At 39.4% G+C, this 16,805-nt stretch overlaps 1 protein-coding gene across 2 annotated transcripts in view; it reads right to left on the reverse strand.

The window, feature by feature from the left end:
• Nucleotides 1-3,899: 3,899 nt before the first annotated feature.
• Dcp1b (decapping mRNA 1B) overlaps nt 3,900-16,805 on the reverse strand; it is a 50,367-nt gene continuing 37,461 nt past the window's right edge. For both annotated transcript variants that reach the window (XM_027951048.3, XM_071610312.1), the window contains 4 exons: nt 12,109-12,237; nt 9,307-10,185; nt 6,879-7,127; nt 3,900-4,125 (listed from right to left, as the gene is read on the reverse strand). In XM_027951048.3, coding sequence (XP_027806849.2) covers nt 4,045-4,125; nt 6,879-7,127; nt 9,307-10,185; nt 12,109-12,237 — 1,338 coding nt within the window. In that variant the 3' untranslated portion in view covers nt 3,900-4,044. The remainder of the gene's footprint in view (nt 4,126-6,878; nt 7,128-9,306; nt 10,186-12,108; nt 12,238-16,805) is intronic.

Here is a 16,805-nt window from a genome sequence, read left to right on the forward strand (position 1 = left end):
TGGTATGTGAGATGAAAAGAAAAAGGATATGAAGTTTGAAGAAACTTACCAGATGCCAACAATCTGTGCCTTCATGGGGGATCCTTTGGTCTGATAATATTTTATCCTAGGCCTACCTTTTGAAAGATCTGGAAGAAGCCAGTTGTAGGTGGTTTTATACCAATAGGCTGGGTATACACACCAGGAAGTTCTTGCAGATGCTAACAAAGGTTTCTCACACTGAAATTATTACCATGCTTGGCCTGCTAAATGCAGAGACTAAGCAGTGTCAGTGTGTCTTCAGATTATTGTTATTGAATAACATTGCCTTCTTTGGCTTTGCAAGTAAACCACCGCTTGGTAGAGTTTAGATCTTAAGTGTCCCCAAAGGCCCATGTGCTAAAGGCTGGGTCCCCAGCCTGTGGTGCTTTTGGGAGCTGGTGGAACCTTTAGGAGGTGGGGCCTAGTGGAAGGAAGTTAGGTCTTGGGGGTGTGCCCTTGAAGGGATAGTGGGACACCAGCCCCTTTCTGTCTCTTTCTTTACTTTCTACCACCACGAGGTGAGCAGCTTTGCTCCACCATGTATTCCCACCACTGTGTACTGTGATGCAACAGGGCTAAGTGATCATGGATTGAGACCTCCCAAATCAAGAGCCAAAATAAACATTTCCTCTTTTAGGGTGATTTATCTCAGGTATTTTGTTACAGCAATAGAAACTTAACTGAGCTTTACCCATAAATGCATGGGCAGTAACCAGCAATCCTATCTTGGGTTATGCTGACAACTTTGTCTTAAAAGAGCTCATGACATTTCCTTTGTTGGGAAGGGACAAGTGTTACTGTTTTCTTTTTATTGATGAAGGGGAAAAGATAGTGTGTTACTTAGCTTTCTGTTGCTGTGACAAAATACCTGAGGAAAACAGCTTAAAAGGTTTTGGCTATGGTTTCAGAGATTTCAGTCCATGGTTGATTGACTCCAATTGTTTCTGGGCCTGTGGGAAGGCAAAACATCATGCCAGAAGGGCATGGTGGAGCAAAGCTGCTCAACTCATGATAGCTGGGAAGCAGAGAGAGAGAGTATACAAGATAAACCCTTCTGAGGCATGCCCCCAGTGACCCACTTCCTCCTACTAGGTCTCAACTTCCTAAAGTTTCTACCATCTCCCAGTAGTCTCTTCAATTATGAACCCTCAATGGATTAACCAGCTAATGAGATCACGGCACTCATGAGCTAATCACTTCCCCAAAGCCCTGTCTCTGAACACTGTTGCAGCTGGGACCAAGTTTTCAACACATGAGCCTTTGGGAAACATTCCAGATCCAAACTGTAACAATGATATAGCAAAGTGGCCCCGGATATATAAGTGCCAACATCATACTGAACACTCAGGTCATGGTAGATGTTAAAGTGCCTCTCGCAGGGGGAGCCCACAGCTCCAGAGTGCCTGGTATGGAGGACCTGTTTGACATATATTGCTCCTATTTAGTCTTACAGACCCTGTGAGGGTCTTATGTTTCATAAACAAGAAACAACGTCTCAGGATGTCCACTTGTCCAGGAACTGAAGGCAGATCTGGGACTTCAAGGTTAAGTGCTCTGACCTTTACTCTAGACAGCTTGACTTTTGCAACTGCAGGGTGGACATCACTGCACTGGACAATGCTACCTTTACGGACAAGTATCTCAGGGCTCCACCTGAAACTGAGTTAGGTTAAAACTGATGCTTGGGAGCCAGAGACACCTAGGAGTAGCATCCAGGAGGGTCTCTGAATTCGGGATGGGAGTGGGAAGAAAAGTTAATTTAGATATGAAATCTAGCTTTGGGTGCCTCAGATAACCCTTTTGATCTATTTTCTTGAACTCTATAGAGAAAGCTCTTTGTACAAAGACTCTCTCATCTGCTTTGTGGTATAGAAGAAATAAGCATTCCATCCCCAAATGCCCTTTAAAAGGGTGACTTAGTCTTTGGTCTAGATGAATTGGGGCTGTCACTTTTAAAGTGATTCATTCCAGTCAAGGATGGAGAACGTATTATTTTTCAAAACAGACCACTGTGGTGTTGACCTAAAAAGGCCCAAGTGAAGCCTGCATGTGTCTGAGCACACTGGGCTTGGGCTCATTCCTCTCTCACATCAGCACATGGGCGCTGTTTCACAAGAGATGCTGCAACTGCTATTTCTTTTTATTTTATTCAGTGCCGAAGTAGAAGAAATATTTCATGAAATTTGCCATTCTCCACTGCAAATATATTAGAAACCTTGAGAATGAAATTAATCTCTTTCTACCTAGAGAAGTTATTTTAAACATGTCATTGCCATCAAAAAGAATTTTTAAAAATTTTTATTACTTTTATTTTTATTTCATTAACTTATTTTTCCAGTATTGGGGATGGAACCCAGAACCTCATGCATGCTAAGCAGGCACTCTACCATTGAGCTACATACTCAGTCCTCAAACAAATTATTTTTAAAGACTGGCCAGCAGGTAAGCATATCATTGATTTTGTTCCAATTTCAGTAGATATGTTGCCAAAGCAACACTGTTAGCATTGATTTTGGGATAATTGATCAATATATGCCTCTATCCTTGCCTTAGTCTCCTATGAGAATATTATATAAATGCAATTATTAATTTCAAGTATTTTAAGAGAGCTTCACATGGATTTATCACTATGTCAGACAATGTAAGAGACATCAAAGAAACAAAGAACCCATCTCTTCCTGATGCTGGAAGGTAACACAGTAGACTCCTCAAAGCACAGTGTGGAACAAGGGTTCAGTAAAAGTCAACTCCTTCTCCACCCACCTTTTCTCCTTAGAAGAAAAGTTCTCTCATGCAGGAGAGTGGGGGAGGTGTTGTTCTAATATAACTTTTGCCTAATGTTTGGCAGAACAAAGGTCTAAAGCTTCAAGTTCAAATAGGTATCAGAACCTGCAAGGAAACCTATTTTCTTCCTAGGCCTCTATTTATGATCTACAAAATGAGAATAAAACCTGTCTGCTGAGCAGTAATCTAAAGATCTTTTATGATCCAAGAATAAAAAGGACTATAGAAATGCAAAGCTTTATTTATTGCTAATACTCAGCAGGGACTAATTCCCATGTGGACCCTATTGGGCCTGAACAGCTTGGCAAGGGCTCTTCTGCCTCCTTCCAAGATTAAGCTCCTTGTCTCTGTGAACACAGAAATCAATCTGCTGCAGAGCTTGAAGAATCCTTGTAGTTATGCCCCTGTACATTTACCACCTATTCTTCAAGGCTAAGAAAGGCTTTGCAATCTTCTATGACCTCTCCATCAGCATTTTTTTGCTGAAAATGATAGAATGTTTCTTTGGAAGCACAGGCAGGCATATCCTGCTGCTTGGGCCCCCAAGAAACAACATGAGCTGGGTTAAATGAAGTGTTGCTGGGAATCTGGGCCATTTGTTGTCTCCTAGAACAGCCATCCTCTAGAAACTAGCTATAAATACCTTCAGAAATAATTTCCCTTTAAAGTGCTGGGTAACACATGCTAACTGGATTTCTGCAAATGAAAGGGGACTTTGGTAAAAGAAAACAATCATTACTTCCAAAGGCTCATGAACAGCTTTGTAGGTTAACTTGTGTGAGGATACTGCCACCTGGTGGTCAGCAGTATTACTTTTATTTTTATAAAATAATGTTGAGCAAAAAGAGCTCAACATTAGGAAATGGCGCTCTGAATAACCAGACCTGTTAATAACAAAGAAACAGCCCAGCGAACAGCCCTTCCCAAACAAAGCCAGATTCTTAAAATGGCCCCATAAATGTAAGGAAAAAGAAAAGGCTTGGCATTTTCTGTGTGACCTGAACGAAGACATTTTCTATCCACTCAATTCTTAATACCAGGTATACTGAAGGATGTGATTCTTAAAAAAAAAACAAAGCAAAATGAAAACACACTTAACTATACAAAAACATTTTACTTCATATTACACGTACTTTTTAAAAAAGGCAGAAACATTTTAGTTTATACCACTTCACACAAAAGAACCTTGTGCTGGAATTCTAGAAGGACCTTGGAAATCAGTTTTAAAATGATTTGCTTTCACATAGTCTTTTTCAGGGCTGCTTGTGTCATGCTGAAGAGATAGGCTTCATAGATTATATTTAAGAAGTTGTCGTCATTCTGAAAAACAAAATCAAAAGGCACAGGAAATGTAATTGGGTGGCAGAAACCAAGGCTACCTATCTTGGAGCAGAACTGGCATCAGATACTAAGATGCTCACCTCTGCTTGTTCACTTGAACAGCGGGCAGGGTTTAACTGTAAGTGAGGCCGTCAAATGAAGCTGAAGGCAAGGCGGGGATGGGGCTGCTGGCTTTCAACTCAGTGTCTGAGGTAGCAAGTGCTCTTGGGCAACAGAGCCACATGGCATCATGGAACAAGGTTTACTCATGAAAAGCCAGAGTCTGCTGCATGAAAAGACGCATTTCAGCCAGACTGGTAGCATTTGCCTGTAATCTCAACTACTCAAGAGGCTGAGGCAGGAAGATTGCAAATTCAAAGGCTCGCCTGGGCTAATGAGACCCTGTCTCATTTTTTTTTTTTTTTTTCTTTTCTTAAAGAACTGGAAGTATAGCTAGTGGTAAGTGCTTGCCTAGCATGTTGAGGTCCTGGGTTCACTACCCAATAAACCTCCCCAGAACCCCCACCCCCCCCAAAAAAAAAACCAGGTCTCCAATGGATGAGTTGAAAGGAAATGATTTAGGTTACTTAGCCACATCCCCAGTCCTTTTTATTTTGAGACAGGGTCTCACTAAGTTGCTTAGGGCATTGCTAAGTTGCTGAGGCTGGCTTTGAACATAGGATCCTCCTGCCTTAGCCTCCCGAGTTGCTGGGATTACTGGTGTGTACCACCACTCCCAGCTGCAGATAGTCCTTAAAGGTTCTCCAAGTTGCCCACAATATGTATGCTTTGTTTGGGGGCAATAATTAGCATGTTATCTGCAATATGCTTCATTGGTCTCTTACCAAAGCCAAAATAAATCTTCCCATGAGTGGTGGAAAGTTTCTGGCCTTGGCAAGTGGGCAGCAGTTAGACTGATAAGTCTCTGGATTCTTTTGCCAGGCTACAGGGTGAGAGAGAACCACAGGTCTAATTGGTGGTTTTCTTGATTTTTAATGCTAGAAACATCTCCCTCCCACTCAAACCCTTTAAAGCTTTAGCAACTCACACACATTTCATATCTTCCCTCTACCCCCTGCTCCCACCACACACATAGACAGCATTATTCTCATGAAATGAAGGCAGTAATGTTATTCCTGTTTTTCCTTCAAAAATAAAGTCCTATGTATGAGATTGTGTCCTAATAAATGAGACTAAAACCACAATGCCTGAGTGACTTCTAGCAGTGCATCAGGAAGGTGATATCTAGAACACAGAAAGAAGTGAAATAGGCCTGGGGTTGTGGCTCAATGGTAGCGTGCTTGTCTAGCATGTATGAGGCACTGGGTTCAATTCTCAGCACCACATTTAAGTAAATGAATAAAATAAAGGAGGAAGGAACAGGAACAGAATTTCTAAGTAGCAATGTATAGAGTCTTGGGACAATGTGATATAATGAAATGAGCCAGAAAAGTACAGATCTTTAAAATTCAAACTTAAATTTATTTTTCTTTATTGTTCACAGTAAAGAAGTTTATTCTCTCTAAACTCTCATGAACTTGTCATGGATAGTTTAAAAACATGGAAAATATTCTTATTCTGATATTTATGAATTAGCAAGCCTCAATCATTTGTTATTCATCTTATTTTATATCAGTTTGCTATTAGGTTTTTGCACTCAGATGCTGATTTCTAGCCCCATTCTTTTCATTCTTTCTAAAATGTGTTCTTTTTAAAAAATGCTTTTACTAATAAGAGACTCTTGTCTCTTTAAGTAGAATGAGACAACTGCAAAAGCCCTAGCCTACTCTTTTGAAAAGACATCTGGTGCTTAAACAAAGTACCACAAACATTTTTCTTAAAGACCATTCAACACAAAGATACCTAAGTACATTAAAGACATGAATTGAGATGTCTGAAGACTGTCTGGATGAAAGCATACCCCCCTTTCCAAGTCCTATCCTTTACTCTGTGTGTGCTTTGCTAGGTAGGGCACTAAATGCTCTTCTAGAGACTGGTCCCTTACAACACTTGTGTTATTAACATGCCCATGACATAACACAGGGGCATGGGGCACTAGGAGACAGATAAGGTATAATCCCAGTTCTGCTTATTTACTGTCTATGTGACCTCAGGCCAGTCACTTACCTCAATTTTCTTGTTTGTAAAATTGGGACAAATAATAAGGTTTTGTATAGGATTAAATGAATTTATATATGTAAACAGTGCCCTGCATAAAGCTGTATATGAGTTTCAACTATTATTCTTATTGTGAGACAAGGAGTCCCATCATACCACCCTGTCCTAATTAGCAGGTCTCAAAGCCATTTGTAAAATGTGCCTGAAGCAGTCACAGCCAGTACTTGCTTCCGTGCCTGTTCCTTACATGTTTGATAGTCTGCTGGACTCAAGACTACGACTTCCAAGATGGGCCTTACGTCTGTTTCCCACAGTGAACTCTCTGGGCACCCTGCAGTGCCCAGAGTCCCCTCAGTGTTGGCCTTCTTTTCTGACAGGTGACAGCTTGGAGGCCTTAAGTCAATTCTCCAAGTCACAAATCCCTTGAAGGGTACAGACATCCAATGCTACAATTAGTATTCTAAACATTGTCCAGCTAGCTGAGTTCAGAAGCCGTTGGGGTGCACGCTGAGTTGTTACAGGCTCCCTTCTTGTTCTTGGGAGGACTAAATAGGCATCCGCTTATATCTCATGGCCACAACCAGTAGGTCCACAGGTTGGGTAAGGAGGGAAGGGAGATGACAGGGCCCTCTTACCTGAACCAGATATAGCAGTGCTTCTTGGAGCTGCAGCCTGGTGAGTGGGCTGCCAGCTACCACAGAGGGCTCCGGGTTCTGCAGGGGCAGGAGGAGGCTGGTAGGGGCAGCAGGCGATTCCTGGCCTCCCAGGAACAAGAGCCCATTATCCCTCTCCCTCGGTGGGGTGCCGGAGGCTTTTGTGAACACCATGGGGGACATGAGCAGAGAAGGAGCCACTGTAGCAGGAGTGCGCTGAGGTGAGATGACCTGCTCACAACAAAGACATACACACAGGCAGGATTAAGGAGGAGCCCACTGAAACTCAAGATGCAGAGGCCCCTTGTGTACAATGGTGGATATCAGTGAATCTCAGTATTAATTGTTCACAGCTCCACCAGGTGGGAAAAACTTATGAGATAACTGATGTCTGCTCAATTCTTTAAGTGTTTTCCTTTGGCATCACTAAGCAGCTCTGGAACAGTCACTCTGCCAGCTGTTGTATTCCCACTGCATATAAAGCTTGGCTTTTGGATAATATGCATTTAGGAATGCTGGTCTTCCTCAAGGATGCTGTCCATTGCCCCAACCTAAAAATCCAAGCAACCATGCGAGTTGCTGCATGTATTTATTTGGGGCACTTCTCCTGCTCCTCTGCTGCCTCACTCATTTGTTACAAGGAGGGACCATGATTTGTGGGGTTTACTCTCGGGTCCCTTCCTGATAGGACCTGCCTGCTTGTGGAGTGTTTTCTGTTTCTCCAGGCTGACATGCTGGCAGCACTGCTGGTGACCTGTCTGTCTGGGTAAGGGTGTCTAACTCACTTGGCTATAGACCTAAAACCAAGTTCCAAGTTTCCCAATGGCTTTTCCAGTTATGCAAGTGACATTCTGATCCCTGTCTGACTAACTCCTACAGTTATCATGTGTTTTTAACTCAGGTAAGAAAAAAGGATGTTATTTCTCAGCTTCCAAATACCCTCAAAGAGGTCATGAGAAGAGGTAGAGAAGCCATCGATATAGAAATTGCTGTAATTTTATAATCATTCCCTTGGCATCTTTTTTTAGCAGAAACTGGCCTAGAGGAAGATGGGCTGTTTGTTTCTTTTAACTTATCCCTATTTGATATTTTGAGGAGAGGTGCTGAGAACTGATGCTCCCCAGGGGAGGAGTCGCAGCATTAGGAAGAGCACAGCGTGGGCTGCCAGAATGTACACTTTCCTTACTTGGCTCTTGACATTTGTGAGTACTGAAGAGAGAATTATATATGCAGAAATCTAAATCAGACTATTAATCCCACTTTTCTAATTCTAAGTCATCAAAGAGAAAAAAAAAGACATTTTAAAAGGGGGACAATATCATGCTGAAATGAGGGTGAAGGTGAGTTATAAACGTCATTCTACAGTTAGAAGGCACTCAGATTTGGGATTTTAATTTAAAAAAAAGGGAAAAGATCTGGACACAGTATTTCATGTACACAGAGTTATGGCACACAGCCAACATCTTTGCTTTCAAAAAAGCAAAAGCTTTCTGAGGAACTGTTTTAAGCTACATTACACAACATGTCAAAAAGACCAGTGGTAATATGTGTAATAAGTAGGGGGAACTTTTGATTTTTAAACCACTATATTTTCAGTGATTTTGTGGCCATCCAAAGAGAACATTATCCCAAGCCAGATCTCCAGATATCACCACAGGCAGATGAACCAGCAGCTTCTGGTTTTCTCACAATTCCCAGTTATTGATGGATATACAGAACCATCTCCCCAGAAGGTTAGAATATTTCTAAAAATTCTAAGATTCTTCCCTCTGTGGCAGCTTGTGTATGGAGAGCAGAGGTAGGTGGCACACTTAACCCTTCCCTGATCTTCATTAAGCTATGATGATTTAGAGGTGGATAAAATAGGTTGTTACTTTTATGAGGTGTTTTCTGCTTACTTAAGGAACTACATGACTGTGGGCTCTGTAGGGGTAGGAAGTTAGCTCTCTCCTGTTGTAGAGCACAATGCCCAACATGAAGGAAGTGCTCAAAATCATTTACTAAATCGATGAACAAGCAATAACTGTAGAGAGAAAAACAAGAAGTCAGATGTTTGATATTTCAGAGTGATTTTAAACCAGGCCATTTGAAGTTTCCATAGGTAAAGATACGTTCTTTTCTATGTCTGTGCTGGTCTTTAGACCTTATAGCTTTATGAGGATTTGACTTTACAAATAAACAAGTGCTAAAGTGTGGGGGTTGGGGGAGCTTCCACACTGCTAAGCAAAGGAAAGTTTCTCCTTCCAGGCAGAGAGGTAAGGCCAACAAGATGCATAGGGGTGGCTTTAAACAGAAATGTGTATGATACCTGGCTCCTACGGCAGGAGCAGATTGCAAATTTCACTGCATCATAGTGATAAGATATCTGGTGGCGGGTGGTGGTGGTGGTGGGGTGGCAGTCGATACTTACCTGCAAAAGAGGAGCATGCTTCTCTGTGCTGGATGTCCTGTTGATCCATGGCTCCAAGGGTTTGCCTGTCCTAGAGCTCTGGGTCACCACAGGGAACTTGGCTGCCAAGGCTGGACGGTGAGAGGTCTGTAGCTGCTGCTCCTGTTGTACAACTTGGAGCTTTCTCAGTAACTCCTGGGGGGAGATCACTCCAGGGCTGCTCGTCTGACTGTCAGAGACAGGGAGCATTTGTCTTGGCAGGGTGGACTGTCCCTTTCCATGAGCCTGATGTCCTAGCATCTGAGGTGGAAGGGAGCCATTGAAATACACCAATTGTGGCTGGGCCAGATCCTTGGCTGGAGTCACAGGAGTGGCAGCAGAGAAGGTTCTGCTGCTGTTGGGGGCAGCTGGGCTCACAGGGCCTGGTGTACTAAGGTCATACGTGTTCACTGCCCCTGGGGTACTCTGGAGCTTCTCTAACAGGTTGTGCGTTCTGGAAGTGCTGTGCCCAGCATGTGAAGTCCTGACGTTATGGGGAGACCCTGGCTGGAGAGGTCCAGGAATAATTTCCCTGGCAGAATAGGAGCTTCCATTCTCACAGGGCCTCTGTTCAGGCAGCTCTGACAGTGGGTGCAGGTCCGTGTTTCTGATCATGAGTTTTTGAATGGCTGGACAAAGCTGCTTCTCCATGAGAGGTGACTGCCTTCTGGGCTCCTTATAGGACAGGGAGCGTACAACTCCCTGCCTAACTGGAAATTTCTCTTGCTGTTGCTGCTGCTGCTGCTGCTGCTGTTGTTGCTGGGGAGTTTGGGGGAGTGCTACAGTTTCTGGACAGATAGCTTTGTCCTGCTTCCCAAACAGAGCTGTCAAGGATAAGTGTTGGGGTTCAGGGTCTAAGGTCTGGAAAAAATAAAGATATCTGAAAATGGGTTCACACCCAATTTGGTTATGGAAGAGGGCTACAAAACGTAACTTACCTAACTGATGATTTATTCTATTTAAAAGGATCAATTAGAGAGAATGAAAAAATTATAAACTTGAAAATTTTGAGACTTTCTTTTTAATGTCAAATACTTTCATACCCTCTTACCCCTAAGATAGTCATTATATTTTCATGTCTGCTGATTGATAAAGTAGACATGAGATCCTCGAGGGGCTTGGGGTTGGAAACTACTATGGGGCAAAATTACATATACTAACAGATAAACACTCTCTACAACAGGAAGTCCACCTAAGCCTGTAGAGTACAAAGGTATTGAGAATACACAGAAATAGGAGGAGTTTAGGTTCCTGATAGCTTTTCACAGAATTACAGAAATCTAGAGCTGGAAAGAAACATAAGTCATTTACTACAACTTGATCTTTTCAACTATATGCCAGTGGCTTTTTAAAGAACAGTTATCAGATATGTACACTGTGTCTAGGCCAGCCAGCTAGAGAGCTCCTCTCTTCCTCTCTGGATCAACTCCACCTCTTTTGGCCACCTTCTGCACTGTTGCATTAAGAAAACATGAGCTCCATTCTAAAGTCAATATATTCTGGTTTCTCTATTAAAATATAATAAAAATTTCCATGGAAAGCAATAAAAAGAAAGCTAAAAGAAATGAGAAAAGACTTCTTAGTCTTCATCTTTGGCTCCCTGTTCATTTTCAGAATTTTGATTTAAACTAATTCCTTGAAGAAAAACCTTTAATCAGGAATAACCATAATTAAATGACAGACACTATATTTGCAATAAATGAGACTTTCAGATTAGCAAGTTTTGTTATTGCTGTACTATTCTGAAATATATGTATATATATATACACATACACACACATATATATAATACATAAACATACATTGACAAAAAAATCTGCTATTTTTTACGTTTTAAATTGCATATAAAGCTGCCACATTTATGTTTTAAATTGCAAATACAGTGACAAGTCATCAGGTCTACAGGGGATTTTTATTTTAAAATTTTTTATTGGTGCATTGTAATTATATATAATGTTGGGATTCATTATACCATATTCATACATGCACATAACTTTATCATCTCACTCCTTTTTCATTTCCTCCCTTTTCCCTCCCCTCCTCCCTCTACAGGAGGTTTTTAAATCACACCTTTAAACACTGAGCTCATCGAGAACAAATACCCCATTCTCTTCACATAGTTCCTACCTAGCCCTATGCTTGGCATAAGGAAGTGCTCAGAAATATTAACTTCACTGCCGGGTATGGTGGTGCACACCTGTAATCCTAGCGGCTTGGGAGGCTGAGGCAGGAGGATTGCAAGTTCAAAGCCAGCCTCAGCAAAAAAGCGAGGCTGTAAGCAACTTGGTGAGACCCTGTCTCTAAATAAAATACAAAAATAGGGCTGGGGATATGGCTTAGTGGCCGAGCACCCCTGAGTTCAATCCCTCACACCCCCTCCAAAAAAAGAAATATTAAATTCAGTTTTGTAGCTTTGGTGGTTGTTCTTTCAGTGACCTTGGAAACCACCTACCCCAGAAAGAATATAGAACCAGTGGGAAATGTTTCTGTTGCCTCAGACAACATGTTATTGGTCATCTGATGATGGTTTTTAAAACAAGTATCTTCTAAGGCGTTCAAGTCCACAAGACATGAGCACAGAAGGTGGTAAATACACAAAGTAAAAACTTTAACCTCTGTCTAGGAAAAATAAATCATTAATAATAAAAAATTTTAACTTGAAATTTTTCCTAGATTGACCTTCAGCATTCTTCAATGGCACCAGGCCCTCCACTGATACACTCTGGGTAAAAGTTCTGTAAGAATTCCACAGAGAGGCTGAGATTAAAGAAGCAGAGAACTTACCTGGCTGGGCTGAGGTATGAGCTGCTGCTGGTTGTCACTGGGTTTTACTGGGATTGGTTTGATGAGATTAGGGTTATCATAGATGGCAGATGAACTCGTTATCTGTTTTGGCTCAGAACAGGTTTTATACTGAAATGGAAAAAACAAACACCTCAATCTTTGGTGTAAAAGATTGCCTTAGTGTTTTTTTTTTTTTTTTAAAAACACCTTCTGTTTCTTATTTAATTGGTAGGTGATTTTTTTCCCCTTTTGATAGGTCTCATGCACAAGGGATAATTTCTTAAATTTCTGTGGTTTGAGCTATATTTGGGTATAAATCAAATTTTAATTTTAATTTTTCTTAGTTGTACAATTCAGTGCCCTAAACTATTGCCAACAACATCAGCCTGAGGGTCTAGAGTTCTCAAATCCTTGTATAATTGAAAGGCTATCTATTTGTTTAAGTAGTAGTCTTAAAAGATATGCTCTAATGCTTTTCAATGATAAACAGTTACAGAAACTATTCCTTAAATAACATGTCTGGAATAGAATAGAGGATTTTCCCTCCATTTGTGGGAGAGTTACTGAATATATTACATCAAAGCAACTAAACCTTTTTGGTCTACAAACCAAGAATAAGAGCTGACTCAAACCACTGATTTAAAAATTACTAATATCATCTTTATCTAATAAATAGCTTCTTGCATAAACACAATAATTCAAATCTGAGTGTTCTGAGCCACTCACTACAAATTAGATTTTCATAGAGAAAGAGACAAGAGACAAGCCTTATCATTTCAAATGCTGACTCATTAACATCCATTAATCTAACCAACCATGCAATTGCTAACACAGTGGGATTCATAACAAAAGGAGAACAGCAATGATGTTGGTGTCTACTTTGCTAAAGCATCAAATAAAACACTATAAAAACACTACCTTCTGTACTATAGATTCTCTACAGCATCATTAGTTTCAACTGTATAGTCCAGGCCTCAGGCTACAAGACATTTCACACTGTACCTGATATAGAACAAGCTATAAACACAATCTTATCCCTCAGGAACCCAAGGTTCCCAATGTGTTTTCCAGTTATTGGGGTACATTTTTAAATTCAAGGATATGGGAGCATGGGATATATTACTACTGAGTGTACTTAAGATTTATAAGGTTAACCATACAACATTCTATATTCTTTCAAGAATTCTGTCAATCATTTGGGTGTGTGGCCCTAGTATTAAATGGGATGCGAAATCACTTTATGAGTCATAAAAGTGTTATTTCTTATTCTTAGGTGAATGATGATGGTGATGGTATGGCTGATGGCCAGCTGCCCTAACTATCCTACGACATGGATAACCAACAAGGCAAGACAAGAATACTACTGAGATATCGTCACTTAAAAGATTTTCGTGTGAAATACCTTTCATTTTTGCTTTCTATTTGCAATAAAGTAGATATTTACTTTCACTAATTTTCTATGAACTAAATTTCAAGCAAAGAAAACATATTTTTCCCACCTTCCCCATGCTGATATCCAGATGGGCCAAGAGGCTGTTTGCCTCTCTTTATGCTCCTAGGTAGCTTTTTCCACTTACTGTGTCTCTAGAAACTATCTTCTATGTTACTACAACTGTCTATTTCTCTGAGAGGCATTGCTTTATAAAAATTGCTCCCTATCAAATTGCTCAGAATTAAACATTATTCACCTCAGTACTTTGTAGCTAATTTTCCAGTTGTTTAATTTTCTAGGCTTCCTTTAATCCAAATAATTTTAAAATACTTGGGAAAAAACACAGCTTTTGAAAACATATGTAATGGATTCTTCATGGAGAACCTGAAGCATTTCTTTAAAACCTAAAAAACTATGTCCCATTTTATCAATCACACATACACAAATATGTGTCTGGGCCAAGAGAAATGTCTGAAAAAAAATAAAATAAAAGTGCCAAAAGCAGACATTTTGGGTTATGGATTATAGGTGCTTTCTCTTTTATTAACTAAAAATTTAAAAGTTGATACATAACAATTATGCATACCTATGAGGTACAATGTAATGCTTCTATACAATATATATTGTTTAATGATCAAATCAGGTTTATTAGTACATCTATCCCTCATAGATTTACCATTTCCTTGTGTCAATAACATACAAAAACCTCCCTTCTAGCTATTTCAAAATGTTCATTATTGTTCACTACAGTCACCTCACTGTATCATAGGACCCTAGAACTGATTTCTCTGAACTGTAACACCGTACCCATTGACCAATCTCTTCCCATCCTCAACCTCCCTCTCCTCCTCAGTCTCTGATAACCACTATTATATTTTCTGAGGTTACCTTTAGATTCCAAATGAGATCATGTAGTATTTGTTTTTCTGTGTCTGGCTTATTTCACTTAATGTAATATCTTTCAGATCCAAAAGGATGTCATCTAAATTTATGGCTGAATAGTATTCCATTATGTATATGTATCTTTTCCTTTTATTTTTCACATTTTAGAATTTCCTCATTGAACATCAAAAGAGACAATTAAATAAATCACAATTCTATCTAAAAATAAGGGACTCTTGTCTTAAGTCAACAAAAACAGTCCACTACTAAATATCCAGAACCTCACTGTGCAACCCACACATCACTGCTGAAGCTGGTTCTTTTTCTTACTGAACTTTTTAAAGGTTATTTTACTATTTGCTTGAATTTCAACTACAAGTTAAATAAGGAAGAGGTAAAGGGAGATGGCACACAAATTAATATTGTCCTTTAAAGCAGATTCATAGAAAGTTGTTTCTAAAGAAGCATAAAATATTAGCAAAAATTAAATGTTTATATTGTTTTATTAGCTTTCTGTAAAAAGTTGTGTTACTAGGCTTTAGTTTACCAATATCATATACCTAAATATAGCTCAAAACTTTTCCTCTTTTACTTCTTGGGATTTTCATGAGGAATTCTACAGAGACTTAAGTTTAAAACTTAAAACTGCAAAAATACTAGAAAAAAATATATGGAAAAAGGTTTACGACATCAGTCTGGGCAATTATTTATTTATTTATTTATTCTTTTTGGCTATGACCCCAAAGGACAGGCAACAAAACCAAAAATAGACAAATGGGATTATATAAAATTATAAACCTTCTGTACAGCAATGAAACAACAGAGTAAAGACATAACCTATGGAATGGAAGAAAATATTCTGCAAACTATACATGTGCTAAGGGCTTAATATACAAAATATGTTAGGAACTCAAACAACTCAAAAGTAAGAAAACATAACCTGATTTTTAAAAATGGGCAAAGGACCCGAAGGAACATTTTTCAAAAGAAGATATACAAATGGCCAACAAGCATATTTTAAAAATGCTCAGGTTGGGGTGTAGCTCAGTGGTAAAACTTTGCCCAGCATAGGTGGAAATGCAAATCAAAACCACAATATCATCTCACTCCAGTTAAAATGGCTGTTATAAAAAAACCAAAATATAACAAGTGTTGGTAAAGATGTGAAGAAAAGGGAACCCTTACATTGTTGGTTGGAATGTAAATTAGTACAACTATTATGGAAAACAATATGGAGGTTCCTCAAAAAATTAAATATAGAACTACCATAAGATCCAGCTATCCCACTCTGGGTATATATCCAGAGAATACGAAATCAATATGTGAAAGAGATAACTTCACTCCCAAGTTCATCGCAGCATTATTCACAATACCAAGATAAGGAATCAACCAAGTGTCCATCAACAGACAAATAGAGAAAATGTGGTATATATTCATAATGAGATATTATTCAGCCTTTTAAAGAAAGGAAATCCTGTCATTTGTGAAAACATGAATGAATCCTGAGATCTTATATCAAAGGAAATCAACCAGGCACAGAGAGACAAAGGCCACATGATCTCACTTTTATGTGGCATTTAAAAAAATAAAACTCACAGAAGCAGAGAGTAGAATGGTGGCTATCAGAGGCTGATGGTGGGGGGCCTGGGGAGATGTTGGTTAAAGGATACAAAATCAGAAAGGAGGAAATAAACTTAAGAGATCTAGTGTGATTCATGGTGACTATAATTAATAACAATATATTGTATACTTGAAAGTTGCAAAAAGAGTAGCTTTTAAGTGTTCACAAAAAATATTACATATATGGGGTAATGCATGTTAATTAAGCTTGATTAACCATTCCGTAATGTATACATGTATAAAATCATGAGATATACAATAACATATGTAATTTTACTTTTCAAAAAATAAAAAATAATTTAAAAAATAAAACTGACCAAAAAAATTCTAGAATTGAAAAGGATCTCAGAAGTCTTAGTTTAACAGTTTCCTAGAAAAGTGAAATTCTTTTATAACATTCCCAATAGGTAATCTTTCCATCTCTTCTTAGACACTTCCAATAATGGGGACTCACTTCTCCACAAGAATTCTGAGGAAAATCTTATTTTCTTTCTCTCTTTACCCTCTTTCCATTTCCCACCTTTCTTTATACCTATTTATGATCTTATTTTCCTGAAATGCTGTGTGTGGTAGAGGGGACAACCAGATGGAAGAACGGTTACCTCGACATTGGAAGTTAATAGGGGACACACACCTCTAGTTGTTTAGGTCAGGTTAAATGACAGAGAAAGAACACTTGAAATGGGCCTTGAAATGTTGATCGTATGTGACTGGGTGAAGAAAGGGAGGGGACAGCATGAGAAAAGACAAGAAGGCACTTCCA

The sequence above is a fragment of the Marmota flaviventris genome, chromosome 3 (assembly GCF_047511675.1).
Source record: "Marmota flaviventris isolate mMarFla1 chromosome 3, mMarFla1.hap1, whole genome shotgun sequence".
In the NCBI taxonomy this organism is placed as follows: domain Eukaryota; kingdom Metazoa; phylum Chordata; class Mammalia; order Rodentia; family Sciuridae; genus Marmota; species Marmota flaviventris.